This window comes from Quercus robur, chromosome 9 (genome assembly GCF_932294415.1).
Source record: "Quercus robur chromosome 9, dhQueRobu3.1, whole genome shotgun sequence".
NCBI classification, from domain to species: Eukaryota; Viridiplantae; Streptophyta; class Magnoliopsida; order Fagales; family Fagaceae; genus Quercus; species Quercus robur.
In genome coordinates, this window is record NC_065542.1 from 43,479,373 (window position 1) to 43,503,526 (window position 24,154).

At 38.1% G+C, this 24,154-nt stretch overlaps 1 protein-coding gene and 1 pseudogene across 1 annotated transcript; one reads left to right on the plus strand and one right to left on the minus strand.

Moving 5' to 3' along the window:
- Positions 1-8,980: 8,980 nt before the first annotated feature.
- Positions 8,981-12,957, minus strand: LOC126698545 (hyoscyamine 6-dioxygenase-like). The gene is made up of 4 exons (XM_050395853.1): positions 12,578-12,957; positions 11,321-11,571; positions 10,890-11,208; positions 8,981-9,251 (listed from the first exon to the last, which is right to left on the minus strand). Exons 1-4 carry the CDS (start codon positions 12,776-12,778, stop codon positions 9,000-9,002), a joined length of 1,023 nt encoding a protein of 340 aa, XP_050251810.1. The 5' UTR covers positions 12,779-12,957; the 3' UTR covers positions 8,981-8,999.
- A 2,113-nt stretch (positions 12,958-15,070) lies between these two features.
- LOC126701068 (exocyst complex component EXO84B-like) lies at positions 15,071-20,180 on the plus strand (annotated as a pseudogene).
- The last annotated feature ends 3,974 nt before the right edge of the window (positions 20,181-24,154 follow it).

A 24,154-nucleotide genomic window follows, 5' to 3' on the forward strand; every position in this document is an offset into this window, starting at 1 on the left:
CCCAAAAAACCAACTTAACCAACACAAGCAATATGTCAAACAACAAGTGTGCGGAAACTTAATATATGCTATAATATGAAATTGGTTAAACAACTATCTAAGCCATAACAAAATAAACCACAGCAGATAATGTAAAGGCAGAGACAGAGAGGAAGGAAGATGCAAACACAAAGATAACACCCGATGTGTTATCGAAGAGGAAACCGAAGACCTCGGCGAAAAACCTCTCCGCCGCCCTCCAAGCGGTAATCAATCCAATAGAAAATACAGTTGGGATACAAGGACAGCAATAGACCCTCCAAGCCTAATCTACCCAGTGCACCTAAGCCCTCCAAGCTTCTTGCTCCAACAAGGTTGCGCCGAACCTTTTTCTTTTCTAGCTTCCCGGATTCCGCTACTACACCGTAGCATCAACCAATGAAGATTGGCTCCTTCCTAACTGCTTCCCAGAACTCCAAACGACTGTCTCACAGAGATGATAATGGTGAGAACCAGGTTTGGTATAATGCCTCTCAAGGATTTAACAATGGAGAGGAAGAGAGTGAGGGATTTTGATGAGACTCTAAGGTAGGGATTGTGTATGAAACAATCTTGTTTTTCTTTAGGGTTTCTCTCTCAAAATTCTCTCTGGAAGCTCTCTTTCAATCGTGGGTTAAAAGGGTATTTATACTGGAGTGAAGAGGAATGTGAAACGTCAGGTTTTTCCAAAACAGGGGTGGCTCACGGCTTGACCTCGCGGCTTGACCAAGTCGCGAGATCCAGTCGCAAGTTAACCGTATGGCCAGTTGTCCTGTTTTGTCCTGTAGTGCTCCAGCTAGCATGACTGTTCATCTTCCAGCACGCTTGGCACGTGTGTAGCTTCTGGCGGCTTGCAGCCGCGAGTCCACCCGCGAGTCCCAGCCACGACACTCTGTTTTCTTATACACTCTTGAGCAATCTTCACTCTATCTCACTCACTACCCTTACAGCAATCCCACCTAAATACAGGGTTACTAAATGCTGAATTACAAGCAAATTTGGCACGGAATAAAGCCAATTAGATGGTTGAATAAATTCAACCTTACAATCTCCCCCTTTGGCTATTCCGTGACAAAACCCTAAAACAGACTCTAGACTTAACATGTGAGTTGGGAACAGTTGAACAAAACTCACTCACACCTAACTCTAGAAGCTGTGAAGCACTTGAATCATATGAACATAAACTCCTGAAACACAACAATACACCATGATCATTGTAAGCAGAAAATTATAAATGCATATGAAACAGGCAATATGAGATCAAGCAAAGATGGAGTTAATAAACAAACCATGGCTTGATCAACCAAGTGAACACCACAAGGTAGTGATCACAGTGCTCATTCACACTTGGAATGAACACAAGGACATACAAGTTAACAAGCACAAGGCAAGACACTTGTATGCTCAACACTCAACCAATGCATAGCACACATGGCATATGCATCTAGGAACAATCCTACAAGGGCACAAGAGTGACAGTACATAAACCAAAATGCATAACATTAAGATTAAAGTACTGATTTCAAACATAGTATAAAGGCTGCACTTAAGCAAGGTACAAACCATAAAGCCTACAAACTATGCATAAACCATAAACCCTAAAAGCTTACATAAGCATATGGGTACAAACCAACAACTTCCTGAATAACATCATCAAACATATATTAAAGTTTAAACCAAGAGTATATGAAAAGAGTTAGAAACAGTTATACACCAAAACACAGTGTATCAAAACCATAAAAACCATAAGTTTAGAAGATAAGACTAAAAACAAAAGTATGACAGAAGTATGTGTGTTCTCCCCCTATCACTATGCACACTTCCCTTTGAACTTTTCTCCCCCTTACTGAATGCTCTCCCCCTTTTTGTCACGAATAGCTAAAGACTCTCGTCCAACTTTCGTTGAATCTCATCTAGCTGATTCTCCATAGTTTCGAGGCGCATTTGGACATGGTTGTTTGTGGAGTAGAGGAGTGCCACAAGCTCATCAACGCGTTTCTGAATATGCTCAAGTACACTGCCAACTCTGTCAGTATGAGGAGCAGTTTGTGCTTGCGGAATACCAGTCGGTGAAGCTTCAGGAACAGCACGTGATGCAGATGTGGTATGTGCAGGTGTCTCTGAGTCAGGGGCAGATGGAATAAACGAAGAGATGTGAACACTTCTTGGTGATTTAGAGGAGTGACTTCTGCTCGCTTGAAGAGTGAACAAGGAAATGGGACGTTGACGAGTCAACATTTTACCATCTGCAGGAGGAATAATGCCAGCACTAAGAATGAGTTTCATGACGAGACTGCAAAATGGAATGATTCCTCGAGCTGTAGATCGACACGCGGTCTTCCTCAAGTTGTAGTAGATGTGAGCACATATATCAATGGGGGCTCCTGTAATGAGGTCACACAGAAATATAGCTCTCCCAAGATTGATGAATGTAGTGTTGGACAGTGGGTAGAGATTGGTGAACATGATCAACTTCAGTGTGGTCAGCTTAGGTGCAAACTTTGCGGTGCTGATGGAAGTTCCTGCACTGGATACCTCATGATCGTGTCCTAGGATTTGTAAAATTTCTCCAACCTCAGGATTTCGTTCATCATAGGGAGTCAAATTCACATTCTGAGGTCTGGTGATGCCGAGAAGATCTGCGATGGAGTCTGGGGTAACACAAAACTCTGTTCCTCTGACCCAGAAAATGAGGTTAGGTCCAAGATCAGTTGCATTGGAGAAGCATTCTTTGACCAGCTCATCCATTGGATCATCAAAGTTTCCGAACAAGTTTGCCCAATCTCGTTTCTCAAAGATTTGAGTAGGCGTGTGAGTTAAGGGGAATTCTGAATCTGTCCTCATTGGGATCTTGAGATGCCTGAGATGATAGACGAGTCCTTTTAGCAACTGGTGTTGCTGGTTCGTCAGCAACAATGTCTTTGCCCCTGGAAGATCGACGAGACATCTGCAAGAGAACAAGGCCAACAGAAAAGAACCAAGCAACAATACCCCACAAAAAGATTGTCAACAGGATTCAGTGTAAACAATATTTCAATATATAAACACAAACTGAAGATAATGCAGACCCAACCAAAACTTTCAACAATACACAGAAGCACAAACTAATACGTGTATCAACCTTGGTGAAAGTGCACCAAGACAAAGATAGACGGCACAACAGACAAAACTGTCATTGAGACAGGTTAACATGACCATGATATGCAATAAGACACAGCATTTGAACATTTAGAGCAGATAACATAAATCACTCCATCAGAGGCAAGAACATGGGGAAAATATTTCAGTCATGAATAAACCAAACATCCACACTGAAGCACGTGGATGAGAGACATACATTACTGTAACATAACCACTCAGTGACCAAAACCAAACACCAACATCAATATTCAGGCAAGTGTAATGAGTAAGTCAAATAGACACCAAACCCATTTCAGAAAAGATTCTCAGATTCAATAATAGGCAAAAAAAATCAGAACAATGAAATACACATTGATTGCTCAGCATGAAAACTGGTGAGAACAATATCAAACAAGACACTCCATACCCATTACACACAGAGATAAGAATAACGAACACAATACCAGTCCAAACAGTAACAGAAATATGCAGGAAAAAGAAACTGAGATTGAGAAAGCAAAAACCCATACCTTTTCTTGATGATTTGGATAGGAAGCGAAGCACCAAAGGGGTTTGAAAAATGGATTCACGAAGTGTTTGGGAGGAAGAACAGTTTAAAGAGAAGATGAACAGTTACAAAAGTTCGAGGGAAAAACTGAAAAAGTTTAAAAACTGCTCCTGTTTCTGCAAAACACGCGATTTTCGCGACTGGATTAAGTCGCCACATAGTCGCCAGCTCAAGCCGCCAAAGCACTCAAGAACAAAATTTTGAAAAATTTTTCTAAGTGTTTTTCGCGACTGGAAGGTCTACCCGCGAGTGAGTCGCGAGCTGAGCCGCGAAAATCTCTGAGTGAACCTCGCGACTGGACCTTCCACTCGCGAACAAGTCGCCAAAAATGACCAGCGAAGATGCGACTGAGGCTCGCGACTTGACATACCCGCGACTGAGCCGCCAAAACAGGGCAAAAATGTATTTTTGAAATTTTCAGATTTTTCAAACAAAATACTTTCCAAAAACACCTAAAACACTCAAAAATCTTTTTGTGCTTGAATTAACAAAGATTGAGCATGTGAAAAACACATTTTATCAAGTACAATCACACAAATGAATATGGCATTTATTGAACATAAACTTGTGTGTTGTGTGTGGATATCAACAATGAGATAGTCCTTTGTCTAATGTGAAGCTTCAATGATCAATTCAACCAAGGCATACACAATTAGCACTAGATCATGTGACCCATCTCAATTATAGAAATATGTATATATGACCTCCCACACAACTTGATAACATAACTTGGAGCTTTTCATTTGACTCCACTAACAATCATAACACTTGATCTTTTTGATCTTTTGAGGCAATCATCTCTCATTGTGAGAGGGATATATAACATTTCTCTTTGAAGAACAGGCCTTTGGCCTTTTTGAATGAAATTTCACTTTTAATATAAGGTCGCTTACCCTTTTTCCTAGTCAAATACTAGAATGTGCGACAGGCTTTTGCAGCTCAATATCTCTTTTCATTTTGAGATTTACATTTGGTGAGCTCTTTTTAGCAAAAACAAAAATAAAAAGTGGGAAGATATATAGACACAAGTCTATGCATGTCTCAAGATCAACATAACCATTCACTAATCATTCATGACAAGTTTGAAGATCTATTTACAACAATCACATAGATTTCAAGATTTTTCCCACAGTGATATGAGTGCATGAAAACAAGCAATGCTCGAAAATGCACAAAGCCATTAGCACAAAGGTACAAGGCAAAACAAGTTTTGAGACAAAACTCAACAAAGTCAATCAAGCTTTTTGATTTTCTAATTTTTATGTGATTTTTTGGATTTTTGACACATGAAACAAAAAGATTGATAGAACAAAATTAATAAATATTCACAAGAAGACAAGCAAACAACCAAAAACAACAACAACAGGCATACCAAACAAACATAGTCACAAAGCATAGGAAGTATTAATGCATGGACATGTTGTAATGCTTATGCATGAGTACCCCTTTTCACCCACACGTCACTTGCGTTTGGGGTGATTTCCTTAAAGGATTGGGTACGGGAGTTAGGGCTTTCAAACCTTCGTGAGAAGCTTTCCAAGCAGTTGGTGAATGCACCAATCATCTTCATCACGTTCATCATTCCGGGATCTCCATTTTGCTCTCTAGGTTGATCACCTGCCCAAGTTCTCCTATCAATTCTTGGTCCTCCTGACCTTTGAGGAGTTGCACTGTTCTTTGCTCTCAGCTTTTGGCAATTTGGTCAAGTGTGCCCTTGAAGTCCGCAATAATGGCACACATACATTCCTCTAGGACCTCTTTGTGGTTGTGGACGTGACTTGGCACGAGATTCAGACCTGCCCGCATACTGATTACGATGATTCAGCATCCGTTGGTCCACCACATTCTTTTTCTCCTCCACCTCGAGCTTCACACCAGTACGGTCAGTTACAACTGGATCTTTGGCCTTTACAAACTTCACTTCTTTGGTGACATTTCCAGATGAACTACTTCCTCCGGTATATCCCAGTCCGGATTTGTCTGAAAAGCTCTTTTGAGATGATATAACATCATCTAGCTTCTTGGTGGTGACCCTCTCTATTTTTGCATTTGCTTGAACAACCTCATTCTCAAGAAATCTCACTTTAGTGTAAGCTTCGGACAGCTCACCATTCAGTGTTTCAATCTCGCATTTGGCCTCCCTATACCGGATTAGGAGACTTTTGTAGTCCTCCTCAGCCTTTTTCATTTTTCTTACAGCAGCCTTGGCTACCCTTGTGTATTCACCCGACTTCTCCAAGAGTGAGTTGTAATTTTCTTGAAGAGTTGCTGTGCTTTCTTCTTCTTCAGCTTCTGATTCTTCAACAATTCCTAGTGAGTCATCATCACTATGTTCTCCAAGGTCTTGAACAAGCAAATTCAACTCATCCGAAGACTCAACATGAGCAATAGTCATGAAAGCTGAATAGTTCCCCTCTCCATCACAGCTCTCTTCAGATTCTGAGTCAGAAGAGTCTAAGTCACTCAAGGTCGTGGCATACACTTTGCCTTTCGATTTCAAATAATTCGGACATTCCTTCTTAAAGTGTCCATGCCCGTTGCATTCAAAACAAGTGACTCCTTGTGTGGATTGGGATTCTTTTCCATCTTTCCTTTTGAAATCCCTCTTCTCCCTTCCAGAACCAGAATTTTGGAATTTTCTCTTATCATCAAATTTTCCATTGTTTTTGAATTTCAAAAACTTTCTGAAATTTTTAACAAGATAGGCTACATCTTTGTCAACCACATCATCTCCCGATGAGTCTTGATCTTCCACCTTCTCATTAATGGTCTTTAGAGCAAGGGATTTACTCTTCCGTTGATTTGGCAGCGACATCTCATAAGTCTGCAGAGAACCAACCAGCTCCTGTACTTTAATGTCGTCAAGATCCTTGCTCTCTTCAATGGCAGTCACTTTAGCACGAAAACTTTCCGGCAATGATCGAAGGATCTTCCTTACAATCTTTGAGTCCTCCGTTTTCTCCCCCAAGTTAAACTTACTGACAACCACCTCATTTAGCTTCCCATAGAAAGAGTCGAAAGACTCATCCTCACTCATCTTGAGCTCCTCAAACCGAGTGGTCAGCATTTGTAACTTGGTATCTTTCACTTTCTTCGTGCCTTCATAAGTGGTTTCCAGAATCTCCCATGCTTCTTTGGCAATGGTAATGTGAGAAATCCTGTGAAATTCATCTGGAGACACACCACAGAAAATAGCATTTAGTGCTTTACTGTTAGCATTAGATGCAGCAAGTGCTGCCTTATCCCATGTGGATTTGGCTGCCTCAGGTTTGGTCCAACCTATCTCAACAGCATCCCACACGGATTCATCAATAGAACACAAAAAGGCTCTCATACGAACCTTCCAAAACGCATAATTACTTCCATCAAAATATGGAGGTGCATTAAGGGATTGAGACCTATCCATCTCAAAAGGGAGTCAAGGATCACACAAATGGTAATGAAACCAAACAGCAGTGTACCTGCTCTGATACCAATTGAAAGTTCAAAAACGTGTACAAAAACACTTTTGAACGTTTAGACCCCCAAAAAACCAACTTAACCAACACAAGCAATATGTCAAACAACAAGTGTGCGGAAACTTAACATATGCTATAATATGAAATTGGTTAAACAACTATCTAAGCCATAACAAAATAAACCACAGCAGATAATGTAAAGGCAGAGATAGAGAGGAAGGAAGATGCAAACACAAAGATAACACCCGATGTGTTATCGAAGAGGAAACCGAAGACCTCGGCGAAAAACCTCTCCGCCACCCTCCAAGCGGTAATCAATCCACTAGAAAATACAGTTGGGATACAAGGACAGCAATAGACCCTCCAAGCCTAATCTACCCAGTGCACCTAAGCCCTCCAAGCTTCTTGCTCCAACGAGGTTGCGCCGAACCTTTTTCTTTTCTAGCTTCCCGGATTCCGCTACTACACCGTAGCATCAACCAATGAAGATTGGCTCCTTCCTAACTGCTTCCCAGAACTCCAAACGACTGTCTCACAGAGATGATAATGGTGAGAACCAAGTTTGGTATAATGCCTCTCAAGGATTTAACAATGGAGAGGAAGAGAGTGAGGGATTTTGATGAGACTCTAAGGTAGGGATTGTGTATGAAACAATCTTGTTTTTCTTTAGGGTTTCTCTCTCAAAATTCTCTCTGGAAGCTCTCTTTCAATCGTGGGTTAAAAGGGTATTTATACTGGAGTGAAGAGGAATGTGAAACGTCAGGTTTTTCCAAAACAGGGGTGGCTCGCGGCTTGACCTCGCGGCTTGACCAAGTCGCGAGATCCAGTCGCGAGTTAACCGTATGGCCAGTTGTCCTGTTTTGTCCTGTAGTGCTCCAGCTAGCATGACTGTTCATCTTCCAGCACGCTTGGCACGTGTGCAGCTTCTGGCGGCTTGCAGCCGCGAGTCCACCCGCGAGTCCACCCGCGAGTCCCAGCCGCGACACTCTGTTTTCTTGCACACTCTTGAGCAATCTTCACTCTATCTCACTCACTACCCTTACAGCAATCCCACCTAAATACAGGGTTACTAAATGCTGAATTACAAGCAAATTTGGCACGGAATAAAGCCAATTAGATGGTTGAATAAATTCAACCCTACAGCACTCCTTACAATTCGTGGATAATGAGAGTATTTATAGTGTGGGTAAAGAAATTGGTAAAACATTTTATCTTTTTGCCAAATAGAATGTTTCGCAGGTACCCTGCAAGATGGCCCTTCTCGCAAAGTACTCACAAACTTGACAACCTAGCATGACTCTTTAGCTTTCAATCATGTGCTTCACACGTGGTCTTTCACGGGTTACTCTTCTCGCGATCTAGTCGTGAACTACACTGATTCATCTTTGAAGCTTGATTCTTCACCAATCTCTCGCACTCATCCCTTACAAATAAACCCACATAAATACAAGGAAATGATTGAAGAAATTACAATCAAATTTGGCACAGAATTAAAGCCAACAAAGGCTAGTTGAAAATCACAACTTTACATATTCAATTGGTGTTCACTACACTATTTTTTTTTAAGAAGGTTCATGACACTAAAATTTAATCTGTAAAAAATATTATTAAAAAAAAAAAAAAAAAGACAATGACAATAATCATATTTTATTGGTGCAAGAGTTGACAAAGACATTTATTATGATGATCCAATTAAGATTTTCCTGTTGATACAAATGGTCATAGATTGATAAAGCACAATAGGTTTTCTCTCCAACACCCCCCCCCCCCCTCTCTCTATTCAGTACTACTACTTAAAGCCTCCTCTAATCCAAACCCCCCCCCCCCCCCTCTCTCTATTCAATACTACTACTTAAAGCCTCCTCTAATGCTTGAGTGTTGCCGGAGGCAGCTACATATTTGATAAGAAAGTTTTTGTATAGCAAGGACCTATAGAGCGCAGGATTGCTTGCATCAACCAAAGTTTTTGCTGGTTCTATAATTGTTTCATCTAATGGACTAATAAAGAAGGAAGCAGTTGTCCGAGCTAAATTTGAATTTGTCACCACTCGATGTTCAGCACCTTTCAACTTTCCATTACTGATAATCTACAATTCAATGCAGCACAATTTCAAGCGCAATAATTAAGAAACAATAATATTTTTTAAAACAAAAAAGTTCATCACAAAAAAAAACCATAAACTATGAGGTACTTACACTTAATACCCTAAATTATGAAATCTTGCGTTCACCACCCCAATGGTAACAAACTTGATAATTTGCATCTCATATCTTGAATGGGAAAATTATTAGGTACTCTCGGAGTACCATAAATGCGTCGTCCCTCCTCTCACATGAATAGTGGGTCCCACTAATTAAATTCATAGTGGGACCCACCATTCATATGAGAGAAGGGACTACACATTTATGGTACTCTAGGAGTACACAATAATTTCCCGCTTGAATGAATGTTGAAATTAATGATAGCATGCATGTTACATGACTTTAAAGAAGGACAAAATGGGCTTTTGCCCTTTTCGGGAAAATTAATTAGCCTTTTTCCCTTCTTCCCAAACTAATTAGGGAAATGTCCCTCTTTTGAAACTTGACTTTCTCAAAATTGAGTTAAAAAAAAAAAAAAATTGGAGCCCTATAGTGACGTTTTTAAGGATCAATAGTGACGTTTTAAGAACCTATAGTGATATTTTATAACTTGATATCCATGAAATCGAGTTATAGGCATTTTTAAGGATCAATAGTGACGTTTTAAGAATCTATAGTGACGTTTTATAACTTGATATCCATGAAATCGAGTTATAGGCAAGTTACAAAGCGTTACTATAGGTTTTTAAAAACGTCACTATAGGTCCTTGAAAACGTCACTATAGGGCTTAACTCGATTTTGAAAAAGTCAAATTTCAAAAGAGGGGCATTTCCCTATTTAGTTTGGGAAGAAGGGCAAAAGGCTAATTAATTTGCCCGAAAAGGGCAGAAGCCCATTTTGTCCCTCTAAAGAAATAAGTTCTATGTTTTGCCTTTATAGTCGGTTCATGTACTAAATTTTTATGGTCCATGTAACTCGCGCAATTTTATTTTTATTCAGGTATGATTATTAATTTTAATTGTCAATCAGGCTATGGGATGCAATTTGCAAAGTTTGTTACAATTGGGTTGTGATTACAAGTTTTTATAGTTAGGAGTGCAAAGTGTAGTAGGTACCTGAAGTTTAAGGTGGTTTTCTATGACTATATATATATATATGGTACTATTTGTTACAATTTATATGATATCCCAAATTAAAAAGACTGCATACAAATAAAGCTTTCCATAGTCGTGTAAATAACTTAGATTGATTATTGCACAATAATGTATTACCCAACAATTATTTACCTAATGCCTTCATATTTCAAAATCAATGTGGTGAAGTACCACAAATCAAATGGATTATCAACTAATTTTCACAAATTATCACCGCGCACCCTTGGTGCAGTGGTCACTCCACAAGTATAAATGTTTGTGGGGTGTGGAGGGCAAAAGCCGAAGATCAAGTCTCCAGGAGAGAACTTCACACACATATGCACTTAGATTAGACTAGAGTAGAAATTCTATCTTGTATCCAAAAAAAAAAAAAAACTAATTTTCACAATTTAAACATCTTGCAATTACAAATAAGCTAGTATATCCTTCCCAAAAACAAAGCAAGTGCATTATATATACTAAGAGCTTGTGAAGATATATGTGCGTACCTGCAAAGGATAACCTATGTTAACCACAAAAGCATAAGGAATAGGTTTAACACCAATCCATTCCTCATCCTTGAAGACTTGAAGCCCATATACTTCACTTTGAAGAAGAATATTGATGATGCTAGGGTCTCTATGTTTGCCCTGTCCCAAGGTTAAACTTGGGTCCGGGCATGGTGGATAGTGATTGACTAACAGTCTCGGATTTTCAGCAAGTCCACTGCTAAAATGACCAGGGCTGATTCCCAAGCCTTGGGAAATGAACTCCAAAATTCTAAACCCCAACTTCCTTACTACAGTTGTATATGTCCCAACAATTTCTCTGTAAAAGGTTACATGAAACATCATGATGTAGTTCATTTATGTTCTACATATGAAAACGGTTCAATAGCATAATAGAACAAGTTTACATGTCTATGACTATGAGGATTTACCGATATCTAGTTGGTTTTTCAGGCCAAAATTGGATGTATTTCTCTTGAGGATTACAAAGGTGTAACAATCCATCCCTCCAAAGGTGGAACTTTTCTTTTGCATAATTTTGACTGCCTGTGTAGACGGAGCAGCTCTTATTGGGGTCCTTTGAGCATTCAAATGTTTTGTCCTTGGCAGACATTGCATGAAACTCCTCAAAAACACTCATGGCATCATCCATTAAGCGGTTAGGGACTCCATGGTTGATCACCTTTTAGTTGAGCCAGACAATGTTTTCAAGGGTCAATCTAAATATGTTTATAATTTTTAAATTCACAAAATAATACACACATATATATACACACACATGTATATACACATTTATTGGTTAAAACATTTATACTTAATATGTTTTATTGGTTAAAACACTTAATATGCTTTAATAAAAAAACAAATATTTTCTTTCCAGCATTTACGTATAATTTTTCTTTAAAATTTTACTCAATTCAAGATTTTTTTTTTATTCAAAATATTACATATTAGAGTATAACAATAGTTTTAAAGAAATTGTACACAATTCAATTAATTTAAAATAAATGCCACTTTTTAAAATAATAAATGTTAAGGATTACAGAGTAGAAGATGTCCCAAACTTTTAACCATAAAAATCATACCATATATTCTTCTAATTAAAACACACCCACACACACACACATATATATATATATACAATTCCTTTGAATGCAAAATAAAATAGTGTTTGTTTTAAAAAAGAAAAAATATATATACAAAATAGATTTTCTTTTTACTTTTCTTTTTTAATAAATATATGCTTTAGCCTTTAAATACTTAGATTTTAGATGGTTCCACACTATGCATAACATAATTTAAGTGGGTCAAAAGTAGTAAACACATTGACTAGTTACTAGTCCCTTTTTTATCTTTAGATATAAAAAATAATATATAAAAAAGTCAAAAAAGGAATTGTAAGCACACAAAAAAATGAGACCCTTTTTTTTCTAAAAATGAAGGGGATATATATAAAATTTTGAACTAATCTAAACATTTATTATAATAAAATAATGGGGGAAGGGGAAAATTTTGGAGAACCCAGGGACTGGGTGGTCCCTGCCTCCACCAGATGGAACAAATCATCATATAGATAGAACACAGTTATATATAGATAGGAAAAAGTAGTCAGAAGTTGTTCATGTTTGATGCCAAGAATCCACTAGGAATAAATCATTATCTCAAAGAAAAAAAGATGTGGGTGGAACCTGAAAGAATCCAAAGTCTTGGCTAGCTTCAAAAATTTGTTGAATTATCTGAGTCTGATCATGAACCCCAAGATCAACCACTGGAATATTGTTGCCTACAGGAACATCAATAAGCTTCCCTGGTCTTTGTTCCGGTGGGAATATATACATTTCTGGCACAGCTCGATCCTTACACCAGCTTGAAACAAGAAGATCCTCCATCACTTACAACTCAGATCTGTAAGGAAGAAAAAGATGTCATGGTGTGAAGTGAACATCAGCCATAAACAACTCATTTATTAAAAAGCTTCCATGTTGAAGTTGTTGACTAAAAGAAAACATTGAAAATTTGGGCAAGCATATCATATCCCTAGCTCCTACAATGAACCTTAATACGAGATATATCTTGAACAACTTGCTACTAAAAAAGATTTAATAAAAATAAATGAACAAGTTGCTTTTTAAATCAATCAATCAATGGTTTATCAAATTAATCTATACTAATTAACTAAAGTCAAAGGATTAATTTAATCTACTCTAATTTTCTATCAATTGTCTCAAATCAGATTTCAAATCTACTATTGCATTCAACAACTCCACTTTTTTTTTAGGAACCCAACAACTCCTCTTTAATACCTTAAGCATAAGAGGGGTCCATATAATTTAAAATTACTTTGTAATTGTACTCTGGTTATATAATGTGTTATAAACCCAGTTTAAAATACTAGTATTACTATTTTCGTGTATATTTTAATAAGTATTACTGTTTACTCAAAAAAAAATTAACCCAACATTTCTTGAAATGCTTATTATTAACTGAAGTACAAATTGTTAGGTAGCAAAAGTTATAGCAAGTAAAAAAATTTTTTTTAATTCAAGAATCGTTACACCACATGATCATGGATTCTTAGAACCTAGGTTTTGCAAACTATTGTAATACTACGCAAACCCTAGAGAAGAGTACTTCGAATCCTTAAGGATTTTAATCTTCAAACTAGGGTCAGTTAATACCTTTAGAATGCTATGGACTTAACTAGGAAACTCTGTTTCTAAAAAATAAATAAAAAAACTAGGAAACTCTTTTAATTTTCTTAATCATATAAAAAATTTATTTTCGATATCTACAAATTGCAATATCGTTTGTCAACGCATTGCAATTGCCCCCGAAGGTTAGAGAATTATAAGCGAGAACTCTTTACTTACAATTTTATATATTTTCTCTTCCACCCCACTATTTTACACATAAATCACTAGGACTGGATTAGTATAATAGTTTAGTCACTAACTTATGGGACCCTTAATTTCTTGAACAGATAAGAAAACTTACAAAAGCGAATGGAAGGACTAATTTTTTTTTTTTTTTTGAGAAAACAGTAAGGAAATTTTATTAATAAAAATCAGATCGGAACACAGCGTCCAAATCATCAGGTAGATCTTCTACCCATACATCAGTATCTGCAGATAAAACTGCTCTTCTAGCTAATTCATGAGCTAACTTATTTCCTCCCCTTCCAACATGAAAAAACTGACAAGAATGTAAAGCATAGCCTAATCTCCGAGCATCATCAATCACGTGTCCATACAAGGTTTTGCACTGTCCCTGGGATTGCAAAGCACGAATAACCCCTAGACAATCCCCTTCAACCTGGATATGCAAGAAAGACATTTCTTGAGCAAAAGTGATTGCTCTATGGGCTGCCCGAGCTTCTGCCAATGCAACTGACTGAGGGAGAGCAATTTTCTGACTAAGGGCTGCCATAACTTCTCCTCTATGATCTCGAACAACCACCCCAATACCCGCAGAGCCCAAATGATCAAACAGAGCTGCGTCGAAATTGATCTTATAACAACTCTCAGGTGGAGGCGACCACCGTGCTACCAATCTTGGGCCTGGGTTACTGATATGTTTGTTCGCTTCTAGAAACTCTACAACCATAGCTTTAGCTCTTTCACCAACTTCATGCAGTGGCCAAGTTCCTTGATTCACCCTAAGTCGATTCCGTCGCTGCCACAAACTCCACGCAATAGTGGAAAACAGAGCCACACGATAGCCCGAGCTGTTCTGCATTACGTCATCCAGCAAATCGAAAAAACTCCTGTGCTTCCTTGTATACAGATTAGCAAAGGTGATCTCTGACCTCCAAACCGATTGAGCATGGGGACAAAGCCAGAGACAATGCAGTAAAGATTCAGGATGATCATCACACATCGCACAGGTATCATCCAACGGAATATGTCTGATCTTCAAATTTTGTTTAGCTAGCAGCGAATCCTTTGCAGCTCTCCAGATGAAGTGGCGAATTTTATTAGGGGTTTTAATCTTCCAAATGCCCTTCCAAACTCTCTCAGCATCAGATGGAGAAGACGAACTCGGGTTTTGGCTAATCCCCTCTGCTGCCAACATACGATACGCACTCCTTACAGTATAGTTACCATCTGGGGTAAGTGGCCACACCAAAACATCTTCCCCATCCCCATCATGCACATAAATCCGTTTGATCATCTCTGCCTCCCATGGTAGAAAGCATCTCTCCAACAAACCCGAATCCCACACTCTTGTATCTGGATAGAATAAATCATGCACTCTACTGATCTCTGCGTCTTGCCGAGGAGAAACAACCTTGCTCTGTCCCTGTTCAGGAAGGACTAATAATACTTACTTTTGAAACTTTATAGGACCAAAAAAAATTTACATTTAAATTTTAGGGACTTTTTTCTCCCCCAAAAAAATATATTTAAATAAAAATCAAACGACGCCGTACGCTAGGCAAATTGGCGCGGGCGCCAAAGGTTATATATAAAACTGAAAGAGAGACACAGAGCATTGTTCTCATAGATTGATTTGGGGCAACGAAGAAACCAAAGCTTTTAGCTTTCACAAAACGACGACGGAGACATCCAAAAAAACACTACCTAATATATTAACTCACTCTCACTTCTTCTTCTTCTTCTTCATCGCTTGGAATTGGAATTCTGCTTTCCTGTTTGTTTCTCGGGAATCCATTTTCCACGGAATCTCCTTCAACCTAGACCAGAAGATTCCGATTCCAAGACATGGAAAACCAAACGCAGTCTAACACCAGCCCCGACTTCTCCTCCGACTCCACCGACCGTAACGACGATGACGACTCCGAACTCCAATCCATGACTGGAAAGGTCTAAATCTAATCATACACCACTGCTTGGTTGCCGAGAAAATTTATGAAAAGAAAGAAAGAAAAAAAATGTGAATGATTAGTTTGCTTTGTTTGTTTGTTGCGTTTTCGGTTTTTTTAGGGCATATGCATCTTTGTTCGGAGCTAATCAGAACTAAAGCCGGCCTCGAATGAAGAGTTTCAAAGAAACGTCATTTCTAATTATTCAGCCTTTGTTAGGTAACATACTTGAGCCAAATTTGGTTATTCTTCGTTGTTTGATTATGCAGAAACAACAATAAAGAATTCTCAAAGTTTTGGTGTGAACTAAGCATATCATTTCTTATGTATAATTTGAGGACTGAAAATTTTCTTCCAACATACTATGTGGCGGTTCTTAAGACCATTCACGTGTATTTTTGGTGGCATGACCTATTTAATAGTAATGTGACTTATTTAAATTGTTGGCAAAAACAATATTTTGGTCCTTGCATTTTAGGATCATTATCAATTTGGACTCTGTTATTTTCAATTTCACTCAACGAGATGACAGTAAGATCCAAATTGACTATGAGTTGAAAAAAACAAGGACGAAATGCCAACATGATATTTCCACCTTTAATAACTCATGTGATTTAATGCACATGGCTAGTCTTATCAACGGTAATGGGTTGGAAGAAGACTTTGTCTTTGGAGGTTACTATAAGCAAATTGGTGTGACTAGTAAGATGTCATGCCACGCTTATCCAGCTTTGTTGAATTTGGCTTGCACCATGCGCAATACGTGGGTGCCATACGTTACACTAGGCACCACCACGTATGTTTGTTAATATGTAACAAAATTGAGCTAAAAGTTTGTAATAACCATAGCGTTAATCATAATTAAATCGTATATAAAGTCATTATAGTTACTTGAATATGATGAATTGAGGTGGTGATTTTTAAGCAAGTATTAGTGAGATATGCTATTTACATGTGCAGAGTATTCGAAGAAGTAGAAGGTGTTGATAATGAACTTGTGGAACTGAAAAACCATGTTTTGACCCAAAAAAAGCTTGTGAAGGAACTAGTAGATGGCATCTATCTAGAATTTTTATCGGAAGATACAATAGAATCAATTATAGAAGAACCTGCTTGCATTGATTCACCTCAGCCAAGTGAGTTAGATGCTCTCATTAATGATGTTTCAGAAACCCTGGATCTTCTCCTATCAGAAAACAAGATAGATGAAGCTCTGGACAATATGGACTTGGAGGATGAAAATTTTCAGAGGCTGAAGTTCGAAGGAAATACTCCATCAGATGTTTTAATGTAATATAACTCTGCAATTTGTGAGAGGAAGGCCATGCTTACACACCAGTTGACGCTGGTGGCTGAAAACCCAAGAATAGCTGCACCAGAACTTCAAATGGCACTAGATGGACTTTGCAGACTTGGAGACAGTCATCTTGCAACTCAATTAGTGCTTGAATATTACCATTTACGTATTGCAACTGGAGTACATGATTTGTGGTGTTCAAAAACGTATTTATATGGGATTTACATTAGGGAGCTTGCAAAATTTGTGTTTTCTATGATTTCTCAAGCCTCAAGGAGCTTCATAATGTTACATGGGGAAGCTTTTCCTTATGCTTCAGAACTTATTCAGCGGGCCTGCGAAGAAACCAAAGTATTTGCTGTTTGCTTTAATAAATATGTTAAGTCCATTTCAGAAATAAATGGAAGATTATCCACAGTGGTAGAAGCTGTGCAGTTTGCAATGTTGTTTTGCTCTTTGTTAGAAACTCAGAAATTAGAGTTGTGGCCTCAACTGATCAAGAATATTTGTCCTTGTGTGGAAGAGGTTCTACAAATACATATAGATATCTTGTATCAGGAATAGTAAATGAAGGATGCTCTTCTATGGCTGTTGGGCAACAACCAGAATATTGCTTGCTCACTAGCAGCGGCCATAAGTTTGTAACACTCTTACAGGTTTGTTTTATTTCTTGTTAGTTTAGCTTGAAAAGTAAAGCCAGGAAAGTATACATTATCCCATGCTTGAGTTTAAATACATAACTTATAAGAGTTTCATTTAATACAATTTCATTCTGTTGTTTGTCAATGCCACAGTAGTAATTCTCACCAAGCAATAAAAACTGCCATAGGTTTCAAAGCACACAACTAATATATCTATTGTTCTTGGAAAGACCTGTTAAGTAAATTCCTAAACTGTCAGCTATAATAATGGCTTCAAAGCTATTTTCATTGTTTGCAATTTACTAATTTTCATGAATGTAAGAAGCACTTTATACTTCTGTTTTCTTCAATAAGACCTGAAAGGGGTTTCAAATTCAATACGAAAATTATTACATTCAACCAAACAATCACCTTAGCTGTTAGTTTTTCCTCAAAAAAAAAAAAAAAAAAAAAAAAAAAAACTTAGCTGTTAGTTCGTTTAGTGTGTTTGGATGAGTTTATTTTGTTTGTTGTACAAAAATACAGTTCTACCTTGTAAAATGTGGTGCTTCAAAAAGTTTCACATTCTATTTTAAGATGAAAATAAGCTCATCCGAACAAATGCTAATTAGTTACACATAAAGAAGTCAAGGTCATGTTAGTGCTTGACTTTTTTCACTGTAAGGATTTGTAATTGTGAAATGACAATTGTTGTTGAATGGGGAGCCAAATATGACCATTTTGTATGTATATTAAATGAAACATGCTCTTTTTCTTAGTCATATTTGCTTTATAGGTATGACTTTACTCTTACATGTATCCTTTCCTCTTTTCAGGCTATTATAGAGGATGCTTCACCTCTAGTTGCCCTTCAAATGGAAAGGATTTGTAATTGTGAAATGACAATTGTTGTTGAATGGGGAGCCAAATATGACCATTTTGTATGTACATTAAATGAAACATGCTCTTTTTCTTAGTCATATTTGCTTTATAGGTATGACTTTTCTCTTACATATATCCTAACCTCTCTTCAGGCTATCATAGAGGATGCTTCACCTCTAGTTGCCCTTCAAATGGAAGGTTCAATCCTCAGTGGACTCATGAACCTTTTTGTGGAATATACTACCATCCTTGAAAGAGCCATCACCTGTAGAAAAAATTGCTGCTGAAAAAAGTGGTTCAAGAATCAATTTGGCAGAGTCACTGCCCCAACAGGTCTCTATTCTAGCGAATCTATCAACACTAGAACAGTTCTTCTGTATCATCATTGAAAATATATTTGGGAGCATTAGTCATATCAATTCTGACCCAGTGAGAAGCCATTTAGTTGGTGGTCAACTGGAGGAACTTGATAGTTGTATATTGTTTATTCAAGAGGCTTCCAGTCAGCTCAGAGACTGTTTCTGCCAGAAATTTATACATAGAATGATGTTGCTGGAAACTGGCTCCACAAATACACCAGAAACTTGCATTGATGATCAACATGATCTGATGCCCTCTGTTGCCTTTCAGGTAACCCTTTATTTTTGAATAACATCTATAAGGATCAGCATAATTTCAAAAATTAAACCTCATGAGTAAAAGAATTTATTGAAAAGGACCTGATCAAAAAGTAGACAGCTGTTACCTGTTTCTTTTGAAGAGACACAATTGCTTCTCTACATAATTGCTACTTATATGGTTTTCAATTTTTGGTGTGATATGATCAGGTACTATTCTTAGAACTGAGGAAATTAGAAAAATATGCTGACGATGGTGTTATTGAAGTTGATTGGTTGATGGAACTTTTGAAGGAACTAATAGAGGCCATATATGTTTGGATATCCAACAATAGAGCAATCTGGGGAACTAGTGAACAGAATTTTTCTGCCCAACATTCTGACAATTTCAAGAGGGTATATATTTCTCTTTTCTTTTCTTTTTTCTCCCTTTGAGTACTGCTTAGAGAATTCATGGCAGATATATCTTTTTAAGATTTACGTTTATTTTCATTATATACAATTATTATTCCGAAATTTGTTTGCAGTTTTGTGCATACTTGACTTACTTGACTTCCTTGACTTCCTTTGCCCTCTTTTATCTGCTGATCTGCTTCACCTTCTTGCTTGGATGCTTTGCAAGTTTTGAGCACTTAAACTCACAAATGGCACTTCCTCCTCCCACAAGAATGAGTGGACATTGAGGTTGGGTTCAAAATCAATGGGGTGCATGTGTAACTTGCCAAAATAAATATATATATATATATATATATATATATTTTGGATGCACAGAATTTCATGTCCATTAAAGGGTTTCCTCTCCTGAGTTTGTGTGATATCCCGGTTGGAGCATCAGGATTTGCTTCTCTTATTAATTGTTCTACCCAATTCTACACCATGAGCTTGTACGACTGTAGGTGTTCGCCCTTGTATTCTTAAAACATAAATTAAACTCTTTCCTCTTTTTAATTCCTACACCCTTGCATTGAACCCTATTTTAAAATTTTTGATGTATGATTAATATCTATGATACTGATACTCAAACGGAAGATTTAATCTAAAATTTAGAAGTGGCCAGGGATACCTTTCTAGACATATTTAATATTATGTGTCTTCAATAATCTTTTCGGTGTAAGTCAAAATTTATACTACACAATGAATATTGATGGAAATGTTGTTTGAACCTTTTTAGGTGAATTTGTAGAACCTCCCTGCTCCCTTGGAGTACAATTTCTCAGAGGTGAGAGACTTTATTTAGAACATTACTCCATTAGCTTCAGTTAAATTAAAGTTAGACATCAACTCCTTTTTTCATTTCCTAGTTTCAATATAGTATGATTTAGTTTCATGCTGGAGGCAATCTTGTCACTGTACTTTTGAACTTACATGGCTAAACACTAAATGGCTCCCCATGTCTGTCCCTTCCCAATTTTTTGGTTGGCTTGCACGTGAAAATTAGCTGGAGAACCTGAGTTTTCTTCGGCCTTATGATGATGTGACGAGGGTTTTTAATCCATAAGGAAATTTATACTAATCTTTTGCCATGATACCAATTCATCCACTAAATTTTTTTTTTTTTTTTTGATAAATAACATAAGAATATTATTAATAATAAAAAGATTATCAAACCAAGTACATTGGGGATGTACTATGGGGGGCACAAATCAGGAAACAAAAGAACAACGGTCAAGAAACAAAGAAAAGGAAGAACAAGAAAAATGAGAAAAAACCACACTCCATTCAAAGAGAGTGTGTAAGAAGAAAGACTTAATCTCTAGCAAAGAGCGTTTACAACCCTCGAAACTTCTAGCATTCTTTTCACGCCAAATGCACCAAATCAAGAAATGAGGCACTAGTCTCCAAACATCAATATGACGATGTCACACAAACTTTCCTTGCCAAGCCTCAAACAACTCAAGAACAATATGAGGCATAACCCATTGAATACCAAACAAGCAGAAGACCATGGACCACAACTCCCAAGCTATGGAGCAATGAAGTAGAAGATGATCCACTGACTCCCTACACCTCTTACACATATAGCACCAGTCAAGCACCATCACTCGTCTTTTACGAAGGTTGTCTGTTGTTAAGATCTTACCTAAGGAAGCATACCAAGAAAAGAAAGCCACCCTTGGAGGAACCTTCGCTTGCCATATCATTGTCCGTGGAAAAGAAACAAAAGTAGGAGGGTAGGAGGAGTTATAATAACCTCTAACCTCAAAACCTCTTTTCCTTGCAAGTTTCCAACAAATCTTGTCAGGACCAAACCCCTGCACTGTCGAAGAATAGACCAATTCCATAAACCGGTCAAAGAATTATTCTTCCCAATCTTGTGGTGAACGACGAAATTGCACATTCTAGTGAAACCTCCTAGCAGACCAACCCATAACTTCAACCACTGAGGAATCCTTTGACCTACTAAGACGATAAAGCTCTGGAAAGGCCTCTTGGAGAGTACAATCCCCACACCACACATGCTTCCAAAATTTCACTCTAGTACCATCTCCCACATCATAAACAAGGAATTTAGAGAAGTTCAACCAGCCACTTCTAATGTATCTCCACAGGCTGACCCCATAAGGACTTGTCACCTTTTTCGTACACCAACCACCCTAAATATTCCCATATTTTGCCTCTATAACCCTCCTTCATCAAGTATCAGTCTCCATGCCATACCTCCACAACCATTTACCTAGCAAGGTAGAATTAAAGTTCCCCAACCGTCTTATACCCAACCCCCCCACCTGCAAAGGCCTACAAACCTTGGCCCAATTAACTAAATGTATTTTAAGTACACCACCAATCCCATTCCACAGAAAGTCTCTCTGTAATTTCTCCATACACTTTGCCACCTTCCCTAGTAAAGGAAGAAGGGAAAGAAAGTATGTAGGTAAAGACGAGAGTGAGTTTTTAATGAGTGTCACCTTACCCCCTTTAGATAAATACATTCTCTTCCAACCTGCTAATCTCCTCTCCATTCTCTCTAGGATTGGATTCCAAAAAAATAAATCCTTAAATTTTGCACCTAATGGAAGGCCTAAATATTTCAAGGGCAAAGAAGACTGCCCACACCCTAACAGACCCACCAAATCCTCCAAATTGTGTACCCCACCAACAGGAACCAACTCAGACTTCCCCATAAATATGAAGCCCTGAGACCTCCTCAAATCTAGCAAGAATCGCCCTCAGATTAGCAATCTGAGAAGGTTCAGCATCACAAAAAATCAAAGTGTCATCTACAAATAAAAGGTGAGACACCATCACTAATGAACTAGCCGTACTACCCACAGAAAAACCTGAGAATTGCCCGCGGAGGCAGCCACATCCAACAAACGGCTTAATGCCTCCATCATAATATCAAACAACAACGGAGATAAAGCATCTCCTTGCCGAAGCCCCCTAGAACTTCCAAAGAAATCAGATGGGCTACCATTGATCAGAATAGAAAAATTTACAGTTGAAATGCAATACCATGTCCATTTTCTCCATTTCTCTGAGAAACCACAACGCTGCAACATATACATTAAAAAATCCCAGCACACATGATCATACACCTTCTCCACATCCAATTTACATAACACACCTGGAACTCCTGACTTCAATCTACTATCAATACATTCAGAAGCAATCAGGACGGAATCCAAAATCTGTCTACCCTTCACAAAAGCATTTTGTGAATCCGAAATAAGCCCATGCGCCACCCTACGAAGTCGATTAGCCAACACCTTAGAAATAATCTTATAAATCCCACCAACTAAGCTAATGGGCTGAAAGTCCTTGACCTCCCCAGCATCCACTTTCTTAGGAATAAGGGCAAGGAACGAGGCATTAAGATTCTTCTCAAACACCGCCTGAGTATGGAAATTGTGGAACACAACCATAATTTCTGTTTTCAAAATGCCCCAACAAGACTGGAAGAATGCCATTGAAAAGCCATTCGGGCTAGGTGCCTTGTCACCATTAAAGTCATTGATCACCCCAAACACCTCTTCTTCTTCAAAAGACCTATCTAGCCAATTTGCATCTTCCACCGAGATACTAGAAAACTCCACGTCATCTAATATAGGTCTATGAGCCACATCCTCCAAATAAAGCTGCCTATAAAACTGAGAGATACAGTCTGCTATAACAGTCGGGTCCGAAGACAACACCCCATCCACCATAAGCCTATCAATAGAATTAACCCTCCTATGAGAGTTAGCTATGCGGTGAAAAAATTTAGTGTTCCTGTCACCTTCCCTGACACAAAGAACTCTAGATTTTTGCCTCCAACTTATTTCTTCCAACAGAGTAGCTTGTTCTAATTCATCACGGATTCTACCCATTTCTACCCTTTCGTTCGCTGATAAACCCTAACTCTCCTCCATATTCTCTAAAGCACTTAAGTCCTTCCACTATTTTTTAATCCGAACTTCAACATGACCAAACACCTCCACATTCCATCTTTTCAAATCATTTTTTAAAAGCTTCAATTTATTGGCCAAAATGAAACTCGATGCACCATGAACCTGATAGGAATCCCACCAAGACCGAACCCTATCCACAAAGCCTTCATCCTTGAGCCACATATTCTCAAATCTAAACGACATACTCCCTCTCTGAAAAGATCCACCCTCAAGGACAATTGGAAAATGATCCGAGCACAACCTAGACATCCGTCTTTGAGAAACTGTTGGAAACCTATCCTCCCAACCTGCAGAAAACAAGAATCTGTCCAGCCTAGCCTTCGAGACAACTTCTCTAGAATTTGACCAAGTAAAAGAACCCCCTTGCAATGGCAAATCAATGAGACCCTATTCCAAAATAAAATTGGAGAACTCCCACATAACAGTAGTGAAAGAATTAAACCTCAATCGTTCGGAAAGGAACCTAACCACATTAAAGTCCCCACCCATTAACCATGGGACACTCCACCAGCTATTCAAGCCATAGAGTTCCGCCCATAAAAACCTCCTGTCTCTGTGTAAATTAGGACCGTAAAAACCAGAAAACGCCCAAACAAACTAATCTAACACATTTGTAAACTTACAAGAAACCGAAAATCT